The 13621-nt window shown below is 47.7% G+C and overlaps 1 protein-coding gene across 1 annotated transcript in view; it reads left to right on the plus strand.

The window, feature by feature from the left end:
* Positions 1-12531: 12531 nt before the first annotated feature.
* AP1S3 (adaptor related protein complex 1 subunit sigma 3) overlaps positions 12532-13621 on the plus strand; it is a 56917-nt gene continuing 55827 nt past the window's right edge. Inside the window, exon 1 of the mRNA XM_082690590.1 lies at positions 12532-12701. Within this exon, the coding sequence (XP_082546716.1) occupies positions 12699-12701 (3 nt within the window). The 5' untranslated portion in view covers positions 12532-12698. The remainder of the gene's footprint in view (positions 12702-13621) is intronic.

A 13621-nucleotide genomic window follows, 5' to 3' on the forward strand; every position in this document is an offset into this window, starting at 1 on the left:
GGGATCATGACCTAAGCCAAAGGCAGACACCTAATTTACTGAGCCACCTAGGCACCCACAAACTTCATATTTTTGCAGATGATAACGCTCAGGCTCAGTGACATTAAAAGACACTGCTTGCTGTTTCCACTGAATGTAACCTGACTTCTTGTTGGTGAACTTGATTTTGGAAAGGTGGCAGAGAATAAATAAATTCCTAAGAACGACCCTGGTACAGAAAGGACATTTTTCCACTTAACACCTTTAATTTTCTTTGGGTGGGAGAAAAAAAGTGTTGACGCAGGTAGTTATTACTCAGAATGAACACAGGGGGTCTCCACTGCCATGTCTTGGCCTTCAATTAGCTCAGTTTTCTGGTCTTCCTTGAAAGCCGTATCACACCTCCCTTAAGACGGTTAGAATCTAGTCTCTAACCCTGGCAGGGATAGAAAGGGTTACTTACTGCTCTGCGAGAGGACTGTCTAGGCACATGTTGAGTACTACTCAGTGGGAACAGTGAAAAATGTGGAATGCTCTCCATCACCCCATTCCACGACAAATGACTTCTTGTGTGGCACAGGGGCGCTCGGGTAAGTGGATGCCACTCCGACATGACCGGGGAAGCACAACACCGCGGAACATAGGATTCCGAGAGGGGAACCAGTGTTCTGTTCATGAATTCTTTAACAGTGGGAACTAATGAGTGCCATTTTGCTCAGAAAGCTAAAAAAAGGAGGTTCTTTTTCTAATAAAGTACCATGTCTTTATCAGAGCCGGCAAGGTCTGCCCCATCTAGAACCAAGATCTCCTTGAGGGGTCTGGTCCCTGCTACGCTCCTGCCTCACCCGCATTCATTCTACTCTGCCAGCCGCTCACCTGCTTACCTGTCCTCTCCCATCCTCTTCCTTGGATGAATCTAGTCCAATCCTCCCAATCCCCTTCAACCTTCAGATTTAATGTTCCTTCCTTTATCCCCTTCTAAGTGTATCCCCCACCCTTCTTTATCCCTGGTCCCTGGTACTACCTACTGTGGAACCCATTACAGTTTCCAGGTACGCTTTATTACTGCTTTTGTTGGTGTGCTGGTTTATGCTTTTTTAATTCTCATCACAAAACTATGAGTTGTGGGGACACCTGGGTGGCTCAGTTTGTTGAGCGTCTGCCTTCGGCTCAGGCCATGATCCCAGCGTCCTGGGACAGAGTGCCACATGAGGCTCCCTGCTCAGCGGGGAGCCTGCTTCTCCCTCTTCCTCAGCCTCTACTCTTGCTTGCATGCTCTCTCCTCCTCCCTCGCTCTGTCAAATAAATAAATAAAATCTTAAAAAAAAAAAAAAAAACCCTATGAGTTGTGTACTAACATCATCTGCATTTACTACTCTTCTACTTGTCCTGGGGGAGACATAGTCTGAGTGAGATGTTTGTTTTTGCCTATGGCAGAGGTTCTTGAACTTTGGTATCAGCAAAAACAGCTCACCCTTATCAAGCACTTACTACTACAGGGGCCATGTAAATATCTGTGGGTATTATCATTGTGTTTAATTCTCACAACAGCCCCATGAGTTGCATGTTGATACCATCTCCATTTACAGTCAAGGAAACTGAGGCACAATCAGTCCAAGGTTGCAGACTTAAGAAATAGTGAGGTCACTTATTAAATCAGAGCCGTGTAGTAGATCTGAACTTGCAACTCCCTCATTAGAAGCCCTTGAAGAGATCTTCTGAATCAGCATTTCTCTGGGCAGGGCTGGGTGTGCCTGTCGTTAGCATGTTCTGAGCGATTCTGTGCACACCAAAGTTTGAGGTCCACCGGCTCTCGTGAGGGGGGTCTAGAGGTTCTGATGGCTTCCACAGTCTCAGCAGGACTTTTCTTGTAGGTGTGTGAGTCTTCCTTTCTAATCACAGGGACCCCATCCCATGTCGAGAAGCGTGAGCACTGCTGTGCGCGGGAGAGAGAGCCGTCTTTAGAATCTTACTCACAAATCCCGAGAGGGTTGGCTAGAATAAATGCAGCGGAAAGAGAGTTGGGAAGGATGAGGACGAGATAAAGGAAAGGTCAAAGTCTAACTAAAGCATGCGGGGGCTGAAAGATAACCATAGTGTAAAGACAGTGGACTCTGGAGTCAAGGTCACCCATCTGAATCCCAGCTCTGCACCTTACAAGTGAGGAAACCTTCGTAAGCTTAACCGTTCTGAGCCTCAGTTTCCTCATCGATACAACAGGGGTGAGGACTTACACCATGCATCTGGAGTATCTCTTCCCAAAACGTGTGACCAGAGAGGAAACAAGAGTTAAGAGAGGAAAAGAATGTGCTTGAAAAAAATAAAGCGGGGGATGAACTTGCTCGGAAAACCCCCACTGCGGAATGGATTCCTGGTGCTTGTTTGCGTCACTCAACTCAGAATACTAGATCAGAAGGGCAGAATGCTTGTCTTAAGAGATAAGATTAACAGCTAGTATCGATTACCTATGAATGCTGTTTTTAGAATACTGACCCATACTAGAGAAAAGCCAATAAGTAAGTGGATATTTATGATGGTGCCATATTGTAAGGACAAACATGGAAGTCAATGTTCTGCGTCTCTCTCAACAGAAGAAGAGAAAGTACTCTCCCACCCAAAATTCTGAATGTAGGAGACGGCTTGCTGATGTTTTCTCAGGTGACAATCTCTGCCTTTGCAGATTTAGCCAACAGCCATATGCATTCAAGGTACTCACCGTAAAGAACGTCGAGGCCGTGCGGTCACCCACACCCCGGGTGTGTGTGCAGATCACTATTCTGCTTATTTCGTGAGTCTCGTGCACCTCACCTGGCATGTGGCTTGCACTACTGGGAACAGGATTGCTGGGGCCATGAAGCTACCCTCCCATCCCACTCACTCTCTCCATTGCTTTGAAACAGGCACAAGAAGTCACATTTTAATATGCTTTGGAAAAAGTATTTTGGTCCATGAGTATACAAGGCTCCTTTTTAATAAAGTTAACACAAATGAAAACTTACTACTGGTAGTAAGACTGGCTAGAATTATTGAGTACTGACTTTAAATCCTGGCAGCATCTTTAGGAGCATAAGAATGGTCATCTTCACTTTACATATGAGGACACCGAGGCACAATGAGGTTAAGCATCTTGCCCAAAGTCACATGGCTGATGGATAGGAGAAGCCCTCAGAGCTTCTGACTGCAGAATCACCTCCTCTTAGGAGGCAATCCCACCACTCAGGTAGGTCTGGTCTCCACCTTTTCTTGTCCCAACTCACTTGAGGGCTAGGGGATTCTGTTCTTCATCACCCTCCCCACTTCCTGTCCCAGATTTTGAATCACTGGCCTAGAAGCCCAGTTCCTTGCCCACCATCTACATTTAATAACATTTAATAGGGACTCTGTTCTTTTTTTTTTTTTTTTAAGATTTTATTTATTTATTTGATGGACAGAGATCACAAGTAGGCAGAGAGGCAGGCAAAGAGAGAGGAAGGGAAGCAGGTTCCCCGCTGAGCAGAGAGCCTGATGCAGGGCTCGATCCCAGGACCCCGGAATCATGACCTGAGCCAAAAGCAGAGGCTTTAACCCACTGAGCCACCCAGGCGCCCTGAAGGATTCTGTTCTATGCTCAGCTAATGCACCGTCAAGATTATATGGGGAGCTCACAGCTAAAAGCTACAGAATCAAAGACAGCTGTTCATCCCGAGAACCAGCGCCAACAGTTTTCTAGTTGATGTTGCAATTTAAATATCAACCAGGGACTTCACCATATTCCATAAGGGGCTGGCAATGTAAGACACCAAGGTGGCATCAAGTTTCAGGCCAAACTGAAGGCCCCTTGCACAGGAAGAATGTCTCCTTCCCACCTATTAAACTGGGCCTTCAATATCATGTCTGTGTCTTAGGGAATTCATTGCTATCATCCCTGGATCTGCTGAGGAGCCTGGGGTGTGGCTATTGTTTGAATCTGCAGAATTCCAAAGGTGGGTGGATACATGTAGTGAGGAAATGTAGCAAAAATCAGACAAAAGTGGAATGCAGCTGTCAGGAATGATGCCAACCCTTTTAAACCAGGACCCAGAGTGGGGAAAGCGACTGGACTGGACAGGACTGATCAAATCAAAGGCTACTTCTTACATATGAAATGTTTTGGTTGCTTCAGAGGTACTCAGTCTTATCCATGACACCGACAAAATCTATGTTTTTATTTTTATTTTGTTTTATGTTAATTAATTCATTAATTAATTTAAAGTAGTCTCCATGCCCAGTGTGGATCCCAACACAGGATTTGAACTCATGACGCTGAGATCAAGACCTGAGCTGAGTTTGAGTCAGACACTTAATCCACTGATCCACCCAGGTGCTCCCTATTCTGTGTTTTTAGTGGTGATTGTAACTGCCAGCCAACATCAGGATGCCTCCACATTCCACTTTTTTCTTGGTGTAGCAATGCTAACCATCAAGCCTGTTTTGTTGAAGTAGCTTGTATTTGACAGGACTCATCAAAAGAGACACCCAGGGAGCTGCTCTTCCCCATCCTCTTTATCTTTAGTTTAGTTAGCCTTTAACCAGATTACCATTATGAATGGAAAGAAAGACCTTGTTCATTTCCTGACCCATGTTGTTTGGTATCAGTGAGTCTTATTTATTTACAGAGATTATGGTTCAGAATTCAATAGCCACCAGGAAGCATTTTGCACAATCACACAGAAAACGGCATACTTTACACCTTTGTCTTTTCTAAAGAAAATCTGGCATCTACCATGTGATAAAATAACATTTGAATCATGTTAATTGGTGTATATGTCATCTGGGTAGATGGTTGAAACTCTAAGGCAGACAAGCAGGTCACTGCAGGGATATTTGTCTCATTCTGGGATTATTCCACTTTCTTCAGGGTTTGACATGTATGCACGCATCCTTTGGTATGTCCCAAAGAGATGCCAGGCCGACCACTCTTGGTACTATGCATGTAGTGATGCTTTTCTTTCTTTCTTTTTTTTTTTTTTTTTTTTAGGATTTTATTTATTTATTCGACAGAGAGACACACAGCGAGAGAGAGGGAACTCAAGTAGGGGAGTAGGAGAGAGAGAAGCAGGCTTCCCACAGAGCAGGGAGCCCGATGCAAGGCTCGATCCCAGCACCCTGGGTTCAGGACCTGGGCGGAAGGCAGCTGCTTAATGACTGAGCTACCCAGGCGCCCCATGTAGTGATGCTTTTAAAACCAATTTGTGGTCTCTAGAGACCATGGACATAATTAGCTTAAGGATGGACCAAAAAGGGCTTGGCATTCTGGGACTTACCTGAAGAGGCAGGGACCTACTCAAGGTATCTGCCTAGAAGAACATGTGGGGGTGACAGTAAATCTTCAGCATCTGACTTGCTGGCTCCCCAACCCCTCACCTTTTTAAGGATCTGTCTCTATCCCACAGTACAGCTCTGGCTCTGCAGTTTGCACTCCTCTTTCCATAAATCCGCATTGCATGGAAGCCATGCTGGAAATACGTTCATGTAGAAATGGAAACAATTTGACAGCTGTGGACTGCCTTCCCTGGAGATTGATTCCAAGAAGCGGTAAAATCCAGAACCTGAAGGAACTGAGAGAGTGTGCAGGAGTGTGTGGGCATGTCTTTTTATGTGTGTGTGCATGTGGCACCCATACATGTGTGTGAATTACGTTACACATACACTCTAAATTTCTTGGCCAGAATTACTTGTCTCTCTCAAATCTTCAAAGGCATATTGAAGGTCCCACCTGATTGAGCATGGAGCTATTAGAACAGTTCCTGCGCGCGGCCTGCCCCATGCCCTGCAGCCAAACACTTTTTCAAGTCAATTTCCTTCAAGCCCAGCTGTGTTCCAGCCACACACACTAACCCTTCCCACCACACTCCCCAGCCCCAATGTTCTCACCTACCTGGAAAAAAAACCCAGTAACTTTTCATTGTCTAAAAGTAAGGCATTGGGGCACCTGGGTGGTTCCGGGGGTTAAAGCCTCTGCCTTTGGCTTGGGTCATGATCTCAGGGTCCTGGGATAGAACCCCATATTGGGCTCTCTGCTCAGCAGAGAGCCTGCTTCTCTCTCTCTCTCTCTCTGCCTGCCTCTCTGCCTACTTATGATCTCTGTCTGTCAGATAAATAAATAAAGTCTTTAAAAAAAATAAATAAAAGTAAGGCATAAATTAGCTGAGTGGCACTAGTGCCCTTCAAAACTTGGTCCATCAGCAGCTTTAAAACCCCCACTGTCTGAACTCATGCCACATCTCAGCTAAACTGGGGAGTGAGTGTGAAGGCAAGTAGGCCAATGCTCAGAGGACTGGCAGGTGGGGGCAATTTAGTGAAGGCAAAAAAGGACATGGCCAATGAGTTAGAAGAGCCGAGAAAGTGGTGTACTGGAAGCCAAGGACACAGTTTCTGGGAGGAGGTCAAGAGCAGTTTGATCCAGCGCATGGATGGAACGGAACGCTGATCAGAACTCCTCCACTGGGTTGAGCACGATGAGCTCATTGGTGATCTGGATCAATTTGGCTTGGCAGGACCAAAAACAAATGGAAGGAGGTTCAGAAGAACGTGGGACGAGTAGATATGAAGACAGAGTAACAGCAAACTGTTCAAGGATGACCAACAAGGGGAGCCAAGTCACAGGTGGAGGCTGGAAGGGAATGGGATGCTGAAGGAAGTTTTGGGTTTTTCTGGAATTACTGCACATGTACATGTAGCAGGGGAGTGCTCCTGTGGAAGGGGAGGAGGGGAGGGACACAGAAGAGGCTGGTCAGTGCAGAACAAGACCTTCGCTCTGTGGGGCAGGAGTACTTGTGCCCAAGGGGACTAGCCAGGCTGGCTGGCACAGTGGTCACAGGAGGGACGAGCATGTGGCAGAGGTGTTGGAAGTAGGAAGTCATTTGGTGTTTTAAGGATGAGGAAGTTCTGTTCTGATTGCTTCCATTTTCTCAGCACAGTAGAAGCTGAGAGGGAGGCAAGGGGAGGAGATGTTGAAGGATAAGGGAAGGTGGAAAATCCTTCCTCCAGGAGAGAGCCCCAAGGTGACTGGGGAGCCTGCCTGTGGGCCAAAAGGCCTATTTAAATCTGTGGGCACAAATGTAAAGTGAGACCGGCCAGCCAAGTGGTGAGTTTTCTCCGACTAAAGTCAACAGGAACTCTGTTTATATTGAAATGCATATTCTTTTTTTAAAAAATTAATTTATTTTTTTCATCATAACAATATTCATTGTTTTTGTACCACACCCAGTGCTCCATGCAATCTGTGCCCTCTATAATACCCACCACCTGCTACCCCGACCTCCCACCCCCCCGCTCCTTCAAAACCCTCAGATTGTTTTTCAGAGCCCATAGTCTCTCATGGTTCACCTCCCCTTCCAATTTCCCTCAACTCCCTTCTCCTCTCCATCTCCCCTGGTCCTCCATGCTATTTGTTATGCTCCACAAATAAGTGAAACCATATGAAAATTGACTCTCTCTGTTTGACTGATTTCACTCAGCATAATCTCTTCCAGTCCCATCCCTGTTGCTACAAAAGTTGGGTATTCATCCTTTCTGATGGAGGCATAATACTCCATAGCGTATATGGACCACATCTTCCTTATCCATTCGTCTGTTGAAGGGCATCTTGGTTCTTTCCACAGTTTGGCGACCGTGGCCATTGCTGCTATAAACATTGGGGTACATATAGCCCTTCTTTTCACTCTGTATCTTTGGGGTAAATACCCAGTAGTGAAATGCATATATATATTTTTTTAATTTCTTATTTTGTATAAACATATATTTTTATCCCCAGGGGTACAGGTCTGTGAATCGCCAGGTTTACACACTTCACAGCACTCACCAAAGCACATACCCTCCCCAATGTCCATAACCCCACCCCCCTTCTCCCAACCCCCATCCTCCCAGCAACCCTCAGTTTGTTTTGTGAGATTAAGAGTTACTTATGGTTTGTCTCCCTCCCAATCCCATCTTGTTTCATTGATTCTTCTCCTACCCACTTAAGTCCCCATGTTGCATCTCCACTTCCTCATATCAGGGAGATCATATGATAGTTGTCTTTCTCCGCTTGACTTATTTTGCTAAGCATAATACGCTCTAGTTCCATCCATGTTGTCACAAATGGCAAGATTGCGTTTCTTTTGATGGCTGCATAGTATTCCATTGTGTATATATACCACATCTTCTTGATCCATTCATCCGTTGATGGACATCTAGGTTCTTTCCATAGTTTGGCTATTGTGGACATTGCTTCTATAAACATTCGGGTGCACGTGCCCCTTCGGATCACTAGGTTTGTATCTTTAGGGTAAATACCCAGTAGTGCAATTGCTGGGTCATAGGGAAGTTCTATTTTCAACATTTCGAGGAACCTCCATACTATTTTCCAGAGTGGTTGCACCAGCTTGCATTTCCACCAACAGTGTAGGAGGTTTCCCCTTTCTCCTGAAATGCATATTCTTAATTCAAAAGTTACACAGGTTGTTTATTACTGCTGGGAATGTGTATCAGTGTAAATTAGTACAACCTTTCTAGATGGACGGGCCTATATAGAGACAGGCTAGAAAACAGTTTACTCTTTTAACCAGCCATTTGAAACTTATGGATTGATCCTGATATTATCAGAAGCTTAGACCAAAACTATATGTACAAGATTTCCATTGTGATATTAATCCAATAAAAACCAGTAGCAATCTCACTATTTTGTTGTAGGGACTTTAAGACTCTAAGAATTTCATTATATATCAGTTATAAGGAAATAAAATGACTAGCCCAAGAATGGGCTATTTCTGTGTCCTCTAAGTATCATTTTTTTAAAAAAATTAGAAATTGATGTTGAGAAGTTCTCACAAAATAATATGAAGTAAAAAAAAAATCCATTATACGGTGCCTCGATGGCTCAGTTTGTTAAGCATTTGCCTTTGGCTCCGGTCATGATTCCACGGTCTTGGAATCAAACCCCATGTCAGGCTCCTTGCTCAGTGGAGAGCCTGCTTCTCTCTCTCCCTCTGCCTGCAGCAACCCCTGCTTGTGCTTTCTCTCTCTTTCTCTCTCACTACCTCTCTCTCAATGTGTATCAGATCAATCAATCAATCAATCAATCATTAAAAAATCCATTATAACCATCCTGGTCGAAGTCACAATATCATCTCTCACTTGAAATATTGCGAAGGTTCATAAGCAAATCTCCCTATGTTCTCTCCCACCTGCCTCCAGTGCTGTGTTCCATGCTGCACACAAAGGTATTTATTCTAAACACATTTAAAATATAACCTGGATAATTCTCTGCTTATAAGCTTTCAATGGTTTCTCATTTCTTGATCTCATATTTCAAACCCTTGAAATGACCTCCAAGACTCTACGTGATCTGTCCCTTCCCACACCCAAGCTTTCCTGTTCCAACATTGTCCAGCTTCTGCTGCTCTAGGCCCCTTGGCCAGGTGCATGCTACTCCTGCTTCAGTTGTGCTTCTCACCTCCCTCCTGGTCCAAGCCTGCTTAACTCCGATTCCATCCTCAGATCTCACCTTGCACCTCCTAGCCTCAGGAAAACCTTTACATCCCCAATCATCTTAATTACCCCAAACTGTGACAATCCAAACTAGTTCAGTTAGCCGCAAAACCTGAGGTTAGTTTCAGGCTTGATTCAGGAAGAAATCACCAGATTTATCTGATTGCCTCTCCACCTCTAGACCCCATTTCCTTGGGCTTGGATGTTAAGAGGAAGGCGCTGGGGAATGGGAGGATCAGGTTTCAATCAAGGATGTGTGTATTGCTGTGGAGCCATTACATAAGATGGCTTGGAAGTGGGCCTCTCTTTTACTTCTTCTATTTTTATTATTATTATTTTTTTAAATAAAGATTTAGGGCTTGATCCCAGGACCCTAAGATCATGACCTGAGCTGAAAGCAGAGGCTAAACCCACTGAGCCACCCAAGTGCCCCTACTTATTTTATTTTTAAAACTTGTGGCTTGACCTCTCCTAATTTCTAGAAAGGTAGTATTTTGGTTTATTGACATCATAGTTTTACTTTATCATCAGGTCCCTAATTTTTCCACCTCCCCAACCTCCATGGTTGGTGGTGGCTTTCACCCTCTCTTCTGTTACCTGGCGGTTCTGGAACCATCTTGAGAAGCGAAGCTCCTATTTTGAGTTGTTCTATTACAGGCATCGTGTGGGGAGTAAATGCACACACACAGAATCGCTACTCCAGCTCGCGACCTCATCTGAAACACGTAGCACACTGTGTACACCGGTCTCTGCCTAGGACAGCAGATTCTGAATCTAAATCCCCCCTCGGGATGGGACCAGGAAGTCCCTTTTTACAGTGGAACATCTTGAGCTCCAGGGCCTCTGGGTTCCCCCCAGGGGTCAGCTTCATCCTTGGTAGACTTGCTGTGGAGTTCAGAAGGGAATAAAGATGGGAGAGGGGAGTGAAGACTCAAAAATGCAAGTCACTCCTCTGGGACATGCAGGCATTCTACATAAACACTGCCCAGCACCCACTGTGGTGAACTGAGTGGGTCTGTCTCACATGAGGCTTCGAGGGGAATCAGCCTGAGCCTTGGTGCCGTGACACCAGACGTGCTCTGCCCCTGAGCTGTCTGTGCCTGCCTTGGCCTCACTTCCTCTCAGTCTTAGGCTCTCGCCTGGGTGATGGGCACAGCACCCCCTTCTCTACAAGCTGTTTTGACAGCCAGATAAGATAACCTCTGTGAAGTGTCCAGCTCTGGTTAGGGGAGGGAGGATCTGGGTGCAATGGGAGAATCTGGAGGGAAGAAGATTGAGGGCAGAAGCCCAGGAGAGCTTCCACTGCCCATCACAGCAAGACTCCTCTCATTTGGCCATCCTATAAGGGAATTGTATGTAACCGTCCTGGCAAGAGCACTGAGATTTCTTTAGTTTCCAAGCACACCTTTAGTCCCCCGGCTGTTTGCACTAGGGAAAAAACCCTTAAAGCAGAGAGTGCCCTGGGTGCTTTTCATAGGCTTGGCAAGACAGGTGAGTCAGGGCTGGGCTTTGCCCTGAAGTCAGAAAGAAAAAGACACAAAGGTTAGGGTTGAATTGAGTAAAGTCGAAAGGCCAGAGATAGGGAGAAAACACACCCTGGGGTGACAATTAGAAGTTTAGAAAGCAGCTCTGTGACTCCTCTGTCCAGAGGCAAACTCACCCCATTGACTGGGGTTTAATTGTTAAGTAACCTCTTCAGAGCCCTCTGGAACATGCACCCTGGGGTGGAAGCCAACAGGAGGTGCGTAGCAACTTTGAGGTGAGCTTTTTGAGAACTGAGGCTGTCTAGGCTGAGGCACTTACATCAGGTGTAGGGAAGACCCTTCCCTGCCTTCTGATCTCCTGTCACCTAGGTCTAGACAGAGAGGCCTGCTTTAGGGTCTTTGAAAATGACAAATCTCTTTTCTTTTCCTTCTGAGCACTGGCTTCTCACCTTCAGGTCCTCCGTCACTGCCCCAGGCTCAGCCTTTCCTGCGCACCCCCACCCCCAGCTCAATGAATGTGGCTTTCCCCGAGCCTATCCTAGCCATTTGCACTTAACCTCCTTATAATCTCTTCACCTACTTAATGCTCATCGTACTTTATAATTATTATTTCAAATTATTATTATTTATTTATTATTTGTTGTCCCACAAGAGACTGTAAGCTTAGGAAGAAGGGCATCTTGTTTGTTCCCAAGCTGGACCCCCATGAACTTGGCAGAGAGTGAGTGCTGATAAATGTGGCAGCGAGGCATGGATGGAAGAAGCATCCCTTGTTTTCCATCACTTCAGTTGGCCCGCACCCCACAGAAATTACACAGTAAATCCTAGGAAGGACTTCCACCAATTTGGCTTCCAAGGACCACCCAGGCAAAGCCTTTTAACTTTTCCGCACGGATCTCTTCAGGTATGTCACCAAACCAACGGACTCTCCCAAAAGAACATCCGTATACACTCAAAACTCTGCTTACAACCTGGGGGTCTGGAGACTTCTACCACCCCAGGTAAAAACTCCAGACTTAAGAAAAATCAAGTGGAGAAGAAGACAGGAGACTCGACGCCACAACGTCTTAGCAGAGACATCTTATAAAACCGGGCCTGTAGAAAGCAATCTGTGTCCTTGGATTTCAGGATTAAAGGATATAAAGAAAGAAAGAAATCAGGGCAAGTAGTTGCTTCTAGCTCCGGATGTGCCAACCACTGCTTCTCCTCGCGGTTTAGGACTAGCCTGCCTCTGCCGCTTTCCCTAAGTGTATTCGCAAGGGCCAGGGCAGATACACGTTTCTCAAATAAATGAATGGCACATTCCCCCGGCAGAATCCGGAAAGCAGCTCCCTCGGGGCTCCCTGCTCAGCGCTTCCCAGTGCGGGGGTGCAGAGGCGCGCGGCAGGTGCCAGTGCACCTGCTGCCGCCCGCGGGGCGCCGGGCTGGGAGAGCCGCGCCGCGGGGCCGGGGGAGTGGGGGAGAGGAGGAGGGGGAGGAGGAAGTGGAGGAGGGAGGGGAGGAGAAAGCCGGGGAGGAGGGAGAGGAGGAGGAGGGAGAGGGGTAGGAGGGAGAGGGGAGGAGCGCGGGGAGGAGTCTGCGAACTTTCCGTTCGAGGGCATTGTGGGAAGCAGCCATGGTCTGAGGCGGGCACCTCACCTGTCAGCCGCGCCCGGCTCCTGCGCTCGCCTCGCGCCCTCGTGACCACCGCGCTCGCCGCTCGCCGCTCGCTGCTCGGCGGGCGGGGACGGCGGAGGCCCGGCCACCATGGTGAGTGAGCCTGGAGCGCGCGCCGGCGGGAGGCACCTGCGGCGGCGGGGCCGGGGGTGGGCGGAAGCCGCGAACGGTTCCCAGCCCGCGCGCGCCTGCGGTCCAGCCGCCGGACGGGGCGGACGCGCGGGCCACCCGGACGCCCGCCGGGACTCCCGCGGCCACGAGCGCAGCTCCTTCATTCATTCTGTCGCTCGCTGAGCGCGTCGCGCGTGCGGGGCACGGGGCCAGGCTCCCGGCGTCGCGGGGGACCCGGCGGACCTGTGCTGGCGTGGGGTGGGGGGTGCTTACGTTCTCGGAGGAGGCTGCGGGTGCGCGGGGAGACGTGTCGTCTGCCGGGAATTAAAGGGTACCTCTGCGAGTGAGCGCTCTGAAGTCTCCGCTACACCGGATGGAGGGGTGGAGGTGGCGGGGAAGGCCCCTTTGGGGAGGGGACGTCTGAGCTGTTGGAGGTCCTGAAGGGGCCCTGCCCGTAGTGGGCGCGGACAGAGCGAGGGCCCGAGAGAGAAGAAACCCTGGCTTGTATCAGGAAGATAGACGGAGGCCAGAGAGCCGGTTGAGGCGGGTCCTAGAAGCCAAGTTTGAAGGAGTTTGGGTTTTATTCCCACGGAGTTGAGTCTTGGGAGAGTTTTAGCAAGATCACAGACCTCATTCCTTCTACACTGGAAAAAAAAAAATGCTTCAGGCTGTTGGTGGAGAGTGAACTGGGGTGTGTGTGAGGAGGGGTGTCCATGTAGAAACAAGGAGACACAGGGAGAGGAGTTTTGGTGCTCCAGGTGAGAGATCCTGGCCAGCAGTTGGATGAAAACAGTAGCTTCCCACGCCTCTACCAACGCCTTCAGTCTGGGGTTTGTGTTTTGGGAGTACGGGGGTCCCACTTCCCCAGGTGACTTCACTTCCCAAAAGAAAGCAGGAACAGA

The sequence above is a fragment of the Mustela nivalis genome (assembly GCF_964662115.1).
Source record: "Mustela nivalis genome assembly, chromosome: 11".
Lineage (NCBI taxonomy): Eukaryota > Metazoa > Chordata > Mammalia > Carnivora > Mustelidae > Mustela > Mustela nivalis.